Here is a 14,969-nt window from a genome sequence, read left to right as displayed (position 1 = left end):
CCAAGCATGAGACTGGACACAGGCCTGTGTGCAGCAAGAACAATGTGTACTCTGCTATCAGACCACTATACAGTATATGCAAGAAGGGGTATCACGCTGTACATCTCCGCCCAGCCAGCTATCGAGCGGCGTAATTGCCACTCACCAGCTTCTTGACCCCAGCCACCGCTTTCCAACTACCCGCCTGCCCATCTTCATCCGCGAACGGATCGCTGCCACTGCCGCTTTGGCCTGGCATGCTCAACGCTAATCCACTCCCGAAGCTCTGCGCCTGCTCGCCACTGATCTCCCATCTTGACTCCACGGCTCCGCCGCTCGCCTGCGACTCCGTGACAAAGCGAACCACCAGTTTCTGCGGCGCGGCACCGGGCGTGAGCGTGAGGTCGTTGAGCTGCCAGTAGATCAGATTCTTCTCCCTGAGAAACGTTCCCGCGGGTTTGCTCTGGCAGCTGGTGGCTTTTGCGCCTTCGAGAGTAAATGCCACGGTGGCATTGGAGAGGGTGACGCTCTCGCGGCCGTTAAGTGGGAAGGTCGGATTGAGAGAGTATTGGATGATGACGGAGAATTGGTTTGGCTCGGGCCTGAAAGCCGGAGCAAGGAGGATCGGCGCTGGTGAGTTGTTGTCGTCAAGGCGGGCTTGATATTTGAAGGCGACCTGGGTTCTGCCGAGCGTGGAGAGGTTGACGGAGTACTCGCCCTCGGTTTCTGACGATGGAGTGATGAAAGCAGGGTTTGGAGCGACTTTCTCCAGGCTCGAGAATCTCTCCAATCGGATCTTCTGCGTGTCGAAAGGTGATGAAAAGTTGGCAGGATTGTAGGCTAGAGCGATGTCGCCGATGATAGAGGAGCTGGTGAGCTTGCCATTGTCGAAACGAGCGTTGACTGTTTCGATGATGGAGGCATTCAAGCCAGATTCGCTCAGGTCGGGATGTTTGTGACCGCCTTGGCTGCCTGTGGTGGTTGCTGACCGGATAGACTGAGTATCACCTCCAAGCGCAGTCGTGGCGCGCGAATCTGGTCGAAGTGATGGTGGGTTTTGCTGCTGCGACTCTGCAAAAGGCGAAAAGGTAGATGCCGCGACCTGGCCAAACCCTCCTGATTGCGACTGGGAAAGAGAGGTGTCCGCTGGGGGCTGGACAGCGGGCGCCGGGGCCGTGTCTTCAACGGCAGCGGGCTCTGTCACCTCTCTTGGCCCGGATGGTGACGGCTCTGGAGTGGACTCCCTGATGGTTTGGCCGGGTGGTGCGTAGCCTGTGGGTACGGCGCTGTTGCGGTTGTCTCGGCGTCCACGCACAGTTCCGGCTCGGCGCGCCATTGTGGTTGGAGGTGCTTGCTGCTTTGTGATTAGCTACGGTACGCTTCTTGGTATATATATATATGATATCCTACCAACTTGCCAGCCACACTAGCCAGCGCCGCCTCTGAAGTCCCGGCATCGTCTTGGATCGGCGCGTCACGAATGTTGACATTGAGCGGTGACGAGCCGCCCTCCATCGAAGCCTCTTGCTGAGCTTGAGAAATTGGGTCAAGATTCTGTGGTGGCACAGAGTAGCCTTCATTGTCACTCCGCAGCTCCGCTGGCGCGGTCGCTTGCTCGGCTTGCGCAGGCCTGGGAGGCTCCAAATCAGCCAGGTCTCCCTGATGACTGCCGTTCGGGATAGAAAGCGCGGCGGCGGACGCTACTCCAGCTGCTGCTATTCCAGATGCGGCTGCTGTTCCATTAGTAGATGGTTGTTCGGTTTGTTGTGCTGCTGGCGTAGGCGAGGACGGTGCCGCTCTTGCGTCGGCCGGCGAATCGAAGAGCTCGCTACCGAATCGCTGAGGTGATCTTGGCCTTTCCCGCGGTGATGCTTCGGAGAGTGAACCCAAAGTTGGCGTGCTCTCTTTCGATCGGCCAAGCCTGCTAGAGAACTGATTGAACGGCGATGGTCGCGGCTTCCGCTCTGGTGATTCTGAGGTAGGTGGAAGTCCTGCAGGCAATTTACTCTCCCGCTTTCGACCCATTACAGTTCCGAGTCTTCTTAGCCCTTTCAGTCGGCCCTTGCCTTTATCCTCAGGGAGTGCAGCAGGGGCCTCATCGTCTGGGAAGGGCGAAGAAGGTGCTAGGTTGTTCGAGGATGAACTCGGTGGCGGCTGCAATGATCGCGATGGGGTTGCGAAGCTGTTCCGTTTCGGCCGCGCGAGCGTGGGTCTGCTTTGAGGTGCTTTGAGAGCGAACGTCTTGACCTCGTCCGCAATCTCCACGTTGAGCAGCACGTTCAGACACTGCTCGGCTGGCTCGCCCATGTGCTCTGCCTGATCGCCTTCGTGCGTCTGGAACTGCGTGAGGACATCCCGAAGGTGCGTGAGGCGCTCCTCATCCAGCGTCTGCAGGTTCGAGAATATGTATGGTGCTTGCGATTCCCATTGCGTCTGCGCAGCATCCAGCTCCGAGTTGGCCGTCGCCACCTTGCTCGCATCGGCCTTGTCACCCTTGCCTGCCTGCTTCTCGACTTTCTCTTGCGCTCGCTCCACGTCCTTTGCCAGTGCTGCGAGATTGCCCTGGGCCGTCGTCATTTGTACCATCTCGCGATTGGTGGAGGTGAAGTTGCGCAGAGGCTTCTCAATATCTGATTCTATTCGACTCGCCAGCGTCCCATGCATATCTGCCAGAGTGTCGGCAGAGCCAGTGAGTGTACTCCATGCTACCGAGAAAACGCTGTACCCGTCAGCTCCACGCCACCTCAATGGCCTGCGCCATGACCTACCCAAGATCGCCGCTGTCCAGCGAATGTCTGGCAAGCTTCCTCAAGCCCGCCGCATATTGCTCTTCAAGCCGGCGTCGTTCCTAGCATCCTCATCAATCCCAGGTCCTCCCGCCTCCTCCCATGCCTGACCGCACTCACCTGTAACCAGTCCGCAATGGCAACATTGAGCCTTCCCACCTGCTGCACCCGTTGATTAAGAATGTCGACCGCTTGCGCCGGTTGAAGTTGGGGCTGGCGCACGTGTTAGCAGTGGTACACCGAGTCCCGCGCATTGGGACCGCAGCTCACCAAGATGGCCGGGTAGTCCTGTCGCTCCAGAGACATGGCGCCGCGCTCCGAGCCTTAGTAAGAGACGCACAAGACGAAGGGATGTCACGCGACGCAGCGAGAGGTAAGGGAATATACGAATGGAGATGCTTGGGGCAGATGCAGAGTGGTGGAGAGAGCTGGTGAAGTTCGAGATCCCGCTTCGTGCCGCTTCGCTTCGCCGGCCTCGATCTCCGGCGCACCAGCCCTGTCAATGTCTCTGCCTTGTTCTGCACGAAAACGAATCCTTCCGCTCCCGACTGTCCACCCCCTCACGTGCCAGCTTCGGCGACACCACCCGTTAGTGACTTGGATTCATTCCGACTCATATCGAGCTTGGGACCATATCCGAGGAGCTCAATGTTCACCAACGCGTGACATGGGTATAATAAGTATATCTTTTTCTACAGCCTTTCAGCTTCTCTCGTCACACATCATTTGTCCTTGAGAACATCATGAAAGTCGTCATCATTGGCGCAGGGTTGAGTGGGCTCTCTACTGCCCTTGCTCTTCGCAAGTACGTTCGTCTTCCTAACGAAGAAGCGGTCGAGATCAGCATCTATGACCGGGCGGATCCTCACGACACTGGCAAGTACGGCTTCAACGACCACGCAGATGTACGACAGAAGCAACAAGGAGCAGCTATAAGTCTTCAACCGAATGCTTTACGCGTTCTACGAGACCTGGACCCGGAGCTCGCGGACAAGGTCTATACATCTGGCTATCCATGCACGCACTTCACCTGGAAAACGGCGGGCGACATCTTGCTTGGGCGCGATTACCTCGATCTGCTTCCTATCTCACGGCCTATACTGGTGCAGTGCCTGGCTGAAGCTCTTCCTGAAAATGTCCGGATAATTTACAAGACGATCATCAAGGTAGAACCGAGGCAGGGCTCATCCTTGAAGTCGATCGTGCATTTCGAGGACGGGACTCAGGAGGAGGCCGACCTGCTCGTGGGCGCCGATGGCATCCGCAGCCCCCTGAGACACTGCCTCTTCAAGGACGATACTGAGCTGGCCGAATCAAAGTATCTAGGCGTCTGTGCAGTGGGCGGTGTGCTGGATATGCCGCTTCCTAAAGACTACCTCGACGACCCTTGCATCGTCTTCGCCATTGGAGCAAATGGCACCTTTGGATACTGCGGCCTGAATAGAACCGAAGCCAACAAGCTCCTCTACTTCTCCTTTTACGACTCCGAGGAGATGCCGGACCGTACCAAGGTGGATTATCAGGAGATAACGAAGCACCTCCGAGAGCGACACCATGACTGGGCGGATCCACTCATTCATGACTGCCTGTCAAAGGCAGACATTGACAATGTCTACCCGATATGCTACGTTCCAGACCTCCCACACTGGGGCCACAGCGGCTGTGTCCTGGTGGGAGACGCTGCTCATGCTATGCCGCCGGTAGGTGATGAATTCCATTAATAGTGCTCCCGAGATCAACAGTCCGTACTGACTCGACGAACTGCAGGCCAGCGGCCAAGGTGGCAGCCAGGCGTTCGAAGACGGGCAGAGCCTCGCCTTATTGCTCGCCGGCTTTCTCGAAAAGCACAACACCAGCGAAGGCATCGAAGAAGCCATCAAAGCGTTCTACGATCTGCGCCACGGGCGAGTTGACAAGATGAAAGCGGATGGTCTAGAAATGGAGCGACAGCCGAAGCGGCCCTGGGGCTGGGCGACTACGCTGATGATGTATGCTGGCTTGTCTGCTATGGTGCAGGTGAAGTATCTCAGCAGCTTTATCTGGAAGGGAGATCCGGTCGTGGACTGGGATGCGAAGGAGGAGGTGCGGAAGTATCTTGCTGCGAGGGAATGATCTGGAACAGCGGCGTGTACCCTACTGGTGCAGACGCAGGGTATCCTGGTGGCAGTCATGCATTGGCACGGGTACCCTCCGTCTGCAGCTGATCTGGGCGGTTGTACTCCTTCTGCGGTCGAAGTTTGACTACAGCCTCAACTCAGTGTACTTTTACGGCGGCATTGGATCGCCATCTCCTCTCACGAGCCCTACAGGTCAACCTCATGCCAACGGCCATGATGTCTTGATAGATCGTCAGCATTGAACGGCTGGCGCGAAATGGATCCGTAAGTAACATTTCTGTACAAAGCTGATTCCTACTTGGGGCTGTTCGGTAACTCAACACTATCCTGCTGAACGCCGCTCATCTCCTGCGGGCCATGGCCCGGCCACTGCTGCCCTATTGGAGGATCCTGGTAACCAAGAGGCTGATATGCATATTTCGCCATTGGCGGTGAGCCGTAATTATCCGAGTACGGCGACGGTGCTGCCTGCTGTGTCGACGCCCATTCTCCCACGCTCTGTGATGCGTTTGTCTCTGATTTTCTCGACCTTCTCCGGTAGAAGAACGCCAACGCTGCTCCTATGGCGATTCCAAGCACACCCACGCCCACGCCGACTCCGATGCCGGCTTTGGCTCCACTGGAGAGGCCACTCGATGAGGATGAGGAGTTGGAGGCTGCTTTTGAGGACGTCGGCGATGCTGTGCTACCTGCGCTGGTCGAGGTCGCTTTGCCGTTGTCTCCACCGGGGATGCTGAAAGCGGTAGTGCTCGAGGCTGCGGACGACGTTGATCGCGGAGGATCTGGGCCGGTTATGTTGAAGTAATGACTGCTGAACTGGTCGTCGCTGTCCGCGCCTTCATCCCAGACGGTCAGGAAGAACACTGTAGGCAGCGTCAGCGGCGTAAGCTCAAGAAGGCATCACTACACCTACCCTCTCCAGCATCCAAATCGAATCGTCCATACAAGTCAACGTACCAGGCCAGCGTTGACACAGCCGGTACCTCTTTCAGCAGATAGCTGAACGTGTCGTTGTCGTTCTGCCATAGCGTAACGGAAATTGTCTGGTACGAGGTCGACCAGGAGAAGTTGATCGTGGAGCCTTGCGCATACACGTTGTCGGCGGTGTATACGTTGACATGGTCATAATCCATCGGGCCGGGGTTTATGAAGGAGTTGTTTTGCGTGGCAACAAGCTGGAGGGTGGTGAAAAGGCATATTGACAGCCATGACCGTATTCGCGGCATTGCGAGAAACACACAGAAGTTGAAAGAGAGGTTAAGTCAAGCGTCCGGACCTACTTTGAATTCGAAAGACCGACCGGGCAGATATGAAGAGGATCGCTAGCGACATCCATAACTCGGCCCCTTCATTTGTAGCTTTGGGGGCCAATGGTCCAAAGCTCGCTTGGTGCCGTGTGGTGGGAGTGATTGGGGCTGTGGCGACTATAGACAGATGCATGAGCGTGAGGCTGTGATCAGGTACGCTCCTACCTCATGGGGTAGTTGAGATATTGCGGAGGAGGTACGGCAGAGATGTGGATTCTACTCTTCCATCGAGGTGCCTGTGATTACTCCGAGTACTCGATGAGAGAGCGACTATACCTGAAGAAGCGCGACATCTCGAAGGTGGATTGAAAACCTTCTCGCAGACCGTGACAACTCCAGTGGAAGCCAGGCGCAGCAGCACAGGTTTGCTTGAGGATTGAAAGAAGGAGAAAGATCTTGGGTCGCCAATTTGGAAGTCGTTCGTCGCAGTGGCCGTGCGTTTCTAAATTTAGTCAAAAGAAGTTCGACCACTTTACGCATCGAGCATCAACACAACTTCCACCTTATCTGGCTGCCATCATACTAGAAGAAATACACCAGCACGGATGGGTTCGATCTTCTCCACGGCATATGCACAAGATGTTCCGGTGTCGACCTTACTTTAGGAGGCTCGTGACCGTTCAGTCTGCGAGAATCCCTTTGGCGGATGAAATACAGCTTTCACGGATCAGACGTTTGACTACCAAACCACAGCGAGACAACTGAAGACGAATATGGTTATGGCTGCTGTAAGAAGATGCTTTCCCTCTCAAGCACCAGCCTCCCGAGCATGCGCTGCGGGCACTACATGGGCTCAGAGGGCTCCTACTTGGCCTGCTCTCTTGGCCTACCAGACTCTTTCCTAAAGACAGTGAGAAACGGTCTTGGAGCTCGGAGAGGAACATCAGACCTTTCGCGAAGCATTCGAAATCCTCCAGTCGTTCTTCCCTGCGGAGATGGCGATCGATATGCTTCCGCTGCAATGGAATGCTTGCTATGCCAGAGCCAGCTTGCCTCCAGCTCATATCAAGCTTTGACACGTTAATAGTCGAGCAATATCGCAGGTGCTTATACGCACATTACTCTACAGGTTCGATGCTTCCATTTCCTTCATTTCTTGGCAGCTACTGTTCTCTAATCAGCGCGGCTAATCATTCTGGCTTGCTTCCTCCATTCATTTACTGTTCTTTCTTCTCGTTGTATGCCCTGTCTGTTGCTGCTCTTGGATCAGCTACCTCTGTGATCACAGATATCAAGGGAAGGATCTTTTGCTTCGTATACGTCTGGACGATTCGCATTTGTGCTCTGAGAGTACTCGACTACCCTTTGGCAGGGATGAACAGCGCGACAGTCTGTTCACGATGGGCCACCAGTTCCTGCTGGATACACCATTGGGACTCCGGGCCTCAGGAAACAGGCAAGGCTACATCTCGCATAAACCCTGTGCTCGCAAACCACCGATTGTGATTCGTTGAAGAAAAGTATGAGCCTTTGAGTTTTGCCCGAGAGCTTCTCAGTATGAATTAGCCTAGGAGTGCGCCCGTTTAATATGAATGACCCTGCCACGACCATGCTACGAGCATGATGCGTCGCCTTCTCCAGCACGATCGATGTATCACAGGTCTACCTCATGGTGCTCTTACTTCAAAGAACCGTTTGTGTGTCGACTGAACATCTGCCGTTCTAGACAGCAAAGGACACACAATCATCCTGGCCAACAGAACCTAGTCTCGGGGGCAAGGACCGTGATGATTGTTGTAGAAAAGAGGTCGAGAGTGAAACGGCACGTGGAAGTGAGGTCGTGTGCCTGCCTACCCGATTGGGACTGGTAAAACCTTGTCAGGAACTGCACATTAGGTTGGCAACTGGGCGCACCCCTCTCGTCAGTCTTTTAAGCCGCATCAATTCTTGTGCTCGATGATCACGAATGATGTTTCTTCACTGACTTCTTGCCAATTCAGTTGATACATTGTATATTGCCTTACTCTTCTTCGTTCCCGTCTCTCCCTTTTGCCCGCGGAAGTGCCAAGACAATCTGCAACGAACGTCATCTCATTGGCACGTTCCAACCTTCCCGTTCTCGAGGGACACAGTCTTTTCATTGCTACTTTTACTCAGACAACCAAGTGCCATTGAGAGATTATTTTGAGACCACACCCAAGCAAGTTCACCCGCAATGTCCTCGCCGACTCTATCAAAAGTCAAAGGTCCGGACTCAATGGCAAAACCAGAGTCGCGTACGGTGGGCGAGTCTTCGCAAGCTGCAGAGGCAGAGGGCTCACAGCCGAAGCCAACGAAGAACCCGAAGAAGAAGCATCGAGCGGGCAAGAAGAGGAGGAACAAGCAACAGACCTTTCCAGGCCAGGATGGCGAAGGGCAGCGACCCAGCCTTCTCGACGCGCCTTCGAGATCCGGACATGGAGAACCTTTCTATCGGCTCAATGGCCAAGGCAGTAACACGAGCCTGGAAAGCGAAGCGTTACTCGACCATCGCGAGCATATGCCATCAAGACCACGACGACAGAGTCTGCAGCAGTCCGGATTTACTAGACCCAGTCTGCCGTTCGCCCGTCATCGTGGGTCTGCCACATCCGGTTTGATGGCTGGAGCTCAGCGCTCAAGGCTTGCGCAAGCTTCAGGAACGGCCATCAGCGAAGATGAGGAGGAAGAGGAAGGCGCGAACGACAGGACACCATTGCTGGCCACCGGGAGGAACCATTCCAGACCACAGATTTCCAGGAGTAACTCTGGTCACTATGGGAGTGGCATGCGAGTACGCAAATCGTCCGTCCACTCCAAGAGCTCGTCGAAGCGGAAGGCCGATGCCTTTGCTCGCAACACCGGTTCATACGAGAGCGATGGGTACGACATCAACAACCCACCATCGATGCCGTCGTCGCCACAGCTGGGCTCTCTCGATGACCTGATGATGGGAGGCCAGTCCCGAAACTCGTTTGATCGGGGCCGCGATGCTGTCATTGACATAGATGGTGGTGACCGACTGGTTTCAAACTCGTCGCCGGATACGGCTCGTAGAAGATCCACCGCCGCCGATCTGGCTGAGCGAGATGTGTGCTTCCCTGCCGATGGTCTGTCCGAGATCGCGGAAGAGGACGACAGGCGTTCTCAAGCTGGTTCAGCAAGACAGCGCAACAGGCGGAATCGAACACAGCAGTGGCCTGACCTCAGTGTCCTCGAGGAATGGAGTAGGGAGGAGAAGGAGGAACGTACCCATCAGGAGCACGTACGTGCAAAGAAGATTAGCGAGCCGGTCATGATCGGCGGACGCCTCCGACCTGGCAAGCAGACGTGGCATAGGGAAGAAGACGATGCTCCCTTCCGCTTCACCTACTTTAACGAAATGTTTGATGGTACCATCCATGCACGCACTATCAGCGATCTCTTACAAGAAGGCGCCACCTTCAAAGACCTCTTCCTCCCGGATCCAGTGGAGATGCCAGAGGACAGCGATGATGATGAAGACGAGAATACGCTGGAACGGCCCACCCATACGTGGAATTCCGCCGTTCAGGCTCCTACCGGACACATGCCTGGCGACCAGCAGTCTAGGCACACATCTATAATGAGCGATTTCGGCGAGAAGGAGAAGACGTCGGAACAAGGAAGCAAAGTCCAAAGCAGGTCGGAGACTCCATCTGGGCAGAACTCGCAGGCTCCTACTCCACGGCAATACAACAAGCAGAAGCGATACGGACCACGCCCGACCTTCTGGCTCGACGTTCTACAGCCCACCGAGATGGAGATGAAGGTCATTGCGAAGGCGTTCGGTATTCATCAGCTCACGACCGAAGACATCCTCATGGAAGAACAGCGCGAAAAAGTTGAGCTCTTCCACTCCTACTACTTCCTGAACTACCGTTCGTTTGAACAAGACAAGGAGAGCCCGGACTACATGGATCCAGTCAACTTCTATGTTGTGGTCTTCCGTGATGGTGTGATCACCTTCCATCACTCGCAAACCCCACACCCAGCGAATGTCCGCCGCCGCATCCGCCAGTTGAACGACTACATGTCGCCTACAGCTGACTGGATCAGCTATGCTCTGATCGACGACATCACCGACGTGTATGCGCCTCGCGTCTCGCAGATTGAAGAAGAGGTCGACGAGATCGACGAACAGATTTTGTACCTGCACGTCACATCTGCAGATGACGCGGAGAAGACCAAGTCTGATTCGGGCAACGAGAAAAAGTCCGGCAATGCTCCTAGCAACCAAGGCGATATGGGCGCTCAAAAGGCCGAAGGGGATCGCACCGCCGGACCGAGTGGTGGCGACCTCCTCCGCCGGGTCGGCGAAGGCAGGAAGAAGGTCATGGGCCTGTACCGCTTACTTGGCAACAAAGCAGACGTCATCAAAGGCTTCGCAAAACGCTGCAACGAGAACTGGGAGGTGGCGCCGCGCAGCGAGATAGGACTCTATCTGGGCGACATCCAAGACCACATCGTCACGATGAACAACAATCTCTCGCACTACGAAAAGTAAGTCCCCTTTACTGTCTTAACCCGTTAGACATATTCCTAACACCCAATTTAGCCTCCTCAGCCGAGCCCACAGCAACTACGTCGCCCAAATCAACATCCGCATGAACGAGCGCGCCGAACAGAACGCCGATATCCTCGGCAAGCTCACGGTCATTGGTACGATTGTCCTGCCGATGAACATTGTGACTGGTATGTGGGGAATGAACGTCTATGTGCCTGGACAGGAGTACGATGACAATTTGACGTGGTTCTGGTGCATTACGGCGGGTCTGCTGGCTTTTGGCATTGGTTGTTACTTTATTGCTAAGAAGGCTTATGGGATTGTTTAGGGGGGAAGAATGGGCTGGTGCGTGTTGGTGGGTGGGTGGGATGGGATGTACATATATAGACAAGTGGGTATGTTGGAATATGCTTGGGTCAGGTACATCGGCTGTTAACACTATGAGCTGTACTTTTCGACCCCAGTGATGGCGCTCTTTTCCACGCCTTCGGAAGGTACACCGGCGTCGACCGTCTTGTCCTCCTGGAACGTGGCGGCAGCGGCGGCGGCGTTGCCTTTGCGGCCGGTGTCGAAGATTACAGAGACTTCTTCTATGCTTAGGCGTCTGTTGAAGTTTGTTAGCTGGATACCCCTGGGCCAGGGGAAAGGTTGTGCACTACATACCTCGTCTCGGGGAAGAAGAGGTAGATGAGGGCTAGGTAGACGCATTGGAGAACAATGTAGACGATGTAGCTGTGCCTTTGGTCAGCATAGATTGTGACTACAAGGATGCCCGGACACTTACTACTTCCAAGCTATAGCGTCGAGTGCGACTGGATTAACCCATTGGTTCTGCCGACATGGTCAGCTTGGGGTTACGCCATTGGAAGGTGGCTTCAAGACTCACGAATGCTTGAGCAACGTTCTGCACCGAGAGCAAGATTCCGAGACCCTTCAAGCGGAGGTGGTATGGCAAGATCTCCGCGGTGTATCTATTCGCCAGATCTTGTAAGCGTGAAGTGCAATCTACTTTGTCGTAGTACTCACGAGAACGGCAACGGCGTCCACCCAACATCATAAAACCCGTAGAAGATGAACAAGAACGGCACCACAGCAATCCCGACCCCCGCGCTGTTCGTCTGAGCAAAACTACCCGAGAGGCCGGTAATGACCACGTAGGAGGCCAGCATGCCGATGGTAGAGATGAGGAACAGTCCACGGCGGCCAGCCCGCTCGGCGTTAATCGACCCGGCATATGCGAGGAAGAAGTTCCAGACTGCTAGACCGCCGTTAATGCCGCTGATGTCGAGAGCGTCCGTAATACCGACGAGTTCGAGGACGGGGGCGAGATAGTAGGATATTACTGAGTTGCCGATCCAGTTCGTGCCAGTGGCCAACGTGAGGATGACGAGCAGCCTCCTGCGATTTCCAGGGGTCTTGGTGAAGTCCAGATAGTTGGTTCGTTTGCCTTCTTCTTCGATCTGTATGGCGTGGCAGATCTCTCGGTATTCGAAAGCTACGAGCTCGTCGTCTGTGCTGCCGTTCGCGTGGTATCGAGCAAGGATGTCGAGGGCTTTCTCGGTCTTGTCGTGGCGGATGAGGTAGCGAGGGGACTCTGGTATGAAGAAGAGGTAGACCAGGACTTTAAGCACAAGTCAGTATTGAGATCTTCTTGTTGCTCGTGAGACTGTACACTCACCAATAAGGGGCGCCATGATCTGGAACAGGCACGGTGCCCTCCAAGACCATGTGGTATCTCCCCATTGCAATGACCCATAACAGAACCACGCTGCGGCTGTCGATCCAATGTAATAATTACAGTAGAAGGATGTTGCAACGATCGGACGTAGTCTTGGATGTGCAATCTCATGCAACAATGCAATCGCCGTGATCTTCCCAAAGGGGCCAGCGGCACCCACGAGCACTCTCCCAGCGATGAACATACCAAGGTTGGTAGCGAAGGCGTTGATGAAGGCTCCCAGAATCAGGAGAAGCGAGCCAGCTGCCAGAGACATCTTCCGGCCGAAGTGATCGCTGACATACGAAGCCATGTATGGCGTCACAATGGCTGGCAGGAACAGACTTGCGCTGATGAGGCCGAGGGTGTTTCCGCTGGGTGAGTTGAAGTAGTCATTCCACTGGTCCATGGCTTGTAGGCCGTTAAGCAGAGATGCATCGTAGCCTAGGTAGAAGACGCAGAAGTAGAGGCCGATGCAGTGGAAGACATTGATACGGAGGCATGGGTCCTTCCACCATCTGCTGTTCGTGTTGTCTGTAGAATGTTAGAACGGTCTGACAACACGTCCGGAAGTCTCTCACTTGGGATGTGAGCAAAGCTCATCTCCTTCTTCTCCGCCATGTTGACGATTAGCTAGGGACGCTGTCGTTCTGCAGTCTGAAGACGGGGGCTTCGTGGAAGGGAAGGTCGAGGACGAGACGATAGAAAGATAAACATCCTCGAGCGAGTGCCGCACCCGCCACCGCCGGTCAATGCTGTCTGCCAATGTATGGGAACACATTGAGGAGCTCAATGTCGATCATCGCCATGGGTCGAAAGATTCCCACGGGTCACCACGTGTGAGTTCGGAAATGTGCTGGTGATGGCGCGACTCTGTTCCGAACTTGTTTCCGAGACGTGGAATGCACTGCCGACCTTCCAACATCTCTGATCTGCATACGGAACTGGTGGAGCTCAGGTGACGGACGTGATATCATGCGGATGTTCAAATATCAGTGAGAACGATAAATTATCGTGGTTGGGAGTACTTAATCGCAACCATTCACAAGTCTCAGCTGTCAGATCATACTATCATGTCCACAACCACGACTACAACAGCCAGCAAAGCTGGCAAAACCATAACGATCACGCCTACGCCTCCATGGACGCCGCTAAAGATCGAAGGAGAGATACCTTCTCCTTACAACACACCGAAGTTTCAGCTCGAAGTCATTCCGTTGCACCCTACTTTTGCTTGCGAGCTCAGAGGCGTTGACTGGAGCAAACCAGTCCCGCTAGAAGTATATGCAGAGATCCGAGAGGTGGTTGACAAGGTTAGCCAAATCACTGAGCTTGTCGTGCCATACACTGACAGCTCGATTAGTACGCTGTGGTGGTTTGCCGCAAGACCGGTTTGACGGACCAAGCACACGTAGGCTTCTCCAGCTACTTCGGAGAGCTGGATGATGTTCGACCGTAAGATGACACCATGAGTATATTCCATCAACAGCCGCTGACTTTCGGATGTCGAACAGATACATTGATGCTGGGAGGAAGAACCGACTTTCGATGCCCGAGCTGTTCGACGCTGGCAACATTGACCCGCATACTGGCGAGGTAGCTCCGCTGTCTGCCGCGCAGGTAATTGGCAATAAGGTCTGTCGATGACTGTCCTTTTCGAAGCAGATGGTTGACGTTATTAGGCCAACGAGCAGTTCCACGTGGACTCGTCGTTCAACGCACGGAGAGCCGGTCACTCCCTGCTTCTCGCCCATGTGTTGCCGCCAGAAGGAATGGGAGGTGCAACAGAGGTAATACAATCCTGGCCGGGCTCGTCGAGATGAATGCTGATCCGCTGCTACAGTTCGCTGACTCCCGCACTGCGTATGATGACCTCTCTGAAGACATGAAGAAGAGGCTTGACGGTTTGGTCGCCAACCACTCGCTCTTCCACTCGCGGAAGAAGGCCGTGCCAGAATACTTTGCCGACACTGACCCGATGAAGCTGCCGTTGTCGAAGCACAAGCTGGTCCAGAGACACGAATGGAGTGGCCGGATGGTATGTTGCTCCAGTCCTCCTGCACAATAACAATGCTGATCGAAAGCTAGAATCTGTACATTGCCAGCTACGTCCATCATATCGAGGACATGGATCCTGCGGAGAGCACCACGTTGATTGAGGAGCTGTTAGCTCACGTATCGAAGCCGAAGTACAGGGGGACTATCCCATGGTTCCAAGAAGGTGATATGGTGCTTTGGGACAACACAGCAGTCCGTGCTCTCTTCCCTCTCTCGGAATGCGAGCTGACCAGGTTCTAGGCAATGCACCGAGCGACAGGAGGTTCGTACGAGGGCCAGTTCCCCCGGGACATGCGGAGGACAACAGTCAAGGACATGAGCAGTCAGAAATACGGCCTGAACGGAGAAGGAGCAGACTGGCGTGTTGGCCTGCCGTAGGAACTGATAGGTGTTGGGTTGGTAATTAGACATTCGAGTGTACTGATCTGGACTCTGCCCTCGCGGTGCTGTGCCAATGAGTCTTGTAGTCTACCGCACGTCCCGGGAAAGACCGTAGTTGACAGTCCCTGCTCGTTCTCGAAA

General features: G+C 54.7%; 6 protein-coding genes across 6 annotated transcripts; 3 read left to right on the top strand and 3 right to left on the bottom strand.

The window, feature by feature from the left end:
- Positions 1 to 118: 118 nt before the first annotated feature.
- On the bottom strand, positions 119 to 3,071 carry SYP1 (Suppressor of Profilin deletion; the record flags this gene model as incomplete). The annotated part of the gene is made up of 5 exons (XM_064803412.1): positions 119 to 1,333; positions 1,390 to 2,698; positions 2,748 to 2,827; positions 2,886 to 2,978; positions 3,036 to 3,071. 5 exons carry the CDS (start codon positions 3,069 to 3,071, stop codon positions 119 to 121), a joined length of 2,733 nt encoding a protein of 910 aa, XP_064658327.1.
- A 437-nt stretch (positions 3,072 to 3,508) lies between these two features.
- On the top strand, positions 3,509 to 4,877 carry LTR77_006169 (uncharacterized protein; the record flags this gene model as incomplete). Its single annotated transcript, XM_064803411.1, has 2 exons — positions 3,509 to 4,465; positions 4,533 to 4,877. 2 exons carry the CDS (start codon positions 3,509 to 3,511, stop codon positions 4,875 to 4,877), a joined length of 1,302 nt encoding a protein of 433 aa, XP_064658326.1.
- A 299-nt stretch (positions 4,878 to 5,176) lies between these two features.
- Positions 5,177 to 6,015, bottom strand: LTR77_006168 (uncharacterized protein; the record flags this gene model as incomplete). The annotated part of the gene is made up of 2 exons (XM_064803410.1): positions 5,177 to 5,745; positions 5,796 to 6,015. 2 exons carry the CDS (start codon positions 6,013 to 6,015, stop codon positions 5,177 to 5,179), a joined length of 789 nt encoding a protein of 262 aa, XP_064658325.1.
- Positions 6,016 to 8,344: 2,329 nt separating this feature from the next.
- MNR2_2 (CorA metal ion transporter) lies at positions 8,345 to 11,000 on the top strand (the record flags this gene model as incomplete). The annotated part of the gene is made up of 2 exons (XM_064803409.1): positions 8,345 to 10,668; positions 10,724 to 11,000. The coding sequence occupies 2 exons, from the start codon at positions 8,345 to 8,347 to the stop codon at positions 10,998 to 11,000; spliced, it is 2,601 nt and encodes an 866-aa protein (XP_064658324.1).
- Positions 11,001 to 11,110: 110 nt separating this feature from the next.
- Positions 11,111 to 13,010, bottom strand: LTR77_006166 (uncharacterized protein; the record flags this gene model as incomplete). The annotated part of the gene is made up of 7 exons (XM_064803408.1): positions 11,111 to 11,276; positions 11,336 to 11,404; positions 11,457 to 11,503; positions 11,559 to 11,643; positions 11,699 to 12,293; positions 12,351 to 12,923; positions 12,971 to 13,010. The coding sequence occupies 7 exons, from the start codon at positions 13,008 to 13,010 to the stop codon at positions 11,111 to 11,113; spliced, it is 1,575 nt and encodes a 524-aa protein (XP_064658323.1).
- Positions 13,011 to 13,462: 452 nt separating this feature from the next.
- LTR77_006165 (uncharacterized protein) lies at positions 13,463 to 14,825 on the top strand (the record flags this gene model as incomplete). Its single annotated transcript, XM_064803407.1, has 7 exons — positions 13,463 to 13,751; positions 13,805 to 13,844; positions 13,904 to 14,024; positions 14,072 to 14,179; positions 14,233 to 14,427; positions 14,478 to 14,639; positions 14,688 to 14,825. 7 exons carry the CDS (start codon positions 13,463 to 13,465, stop codon positions 14,823 to 14,825), a joined length of 1,053 nt encoding a protein of 350 aa, XP_064658322.1.
- Positions 14,826 to 14,969: the final 144 nt, after the last annotated feature.

The sequence above is a fragment of the Saxophila tyrrhenica genome, assembly GCF_035928015.1.
Source record: "Saxophila tyrrhenica strain CCFEE 5935 chromosome Unknown scaffold_9, whole genome shotgun sequence".
Taxonomy (NCBI): Eukaryota; Fungi; Ascomycota; class Dothideomycetes; order Mycosphaerellales; family Extremaceae; genus Saxophila; species Saxophila tyrrhenica.
Note: the sequence above shows the minus strand (reverse complement) of the source record. Positions and strands in the feature narration are given on the sequence as shown.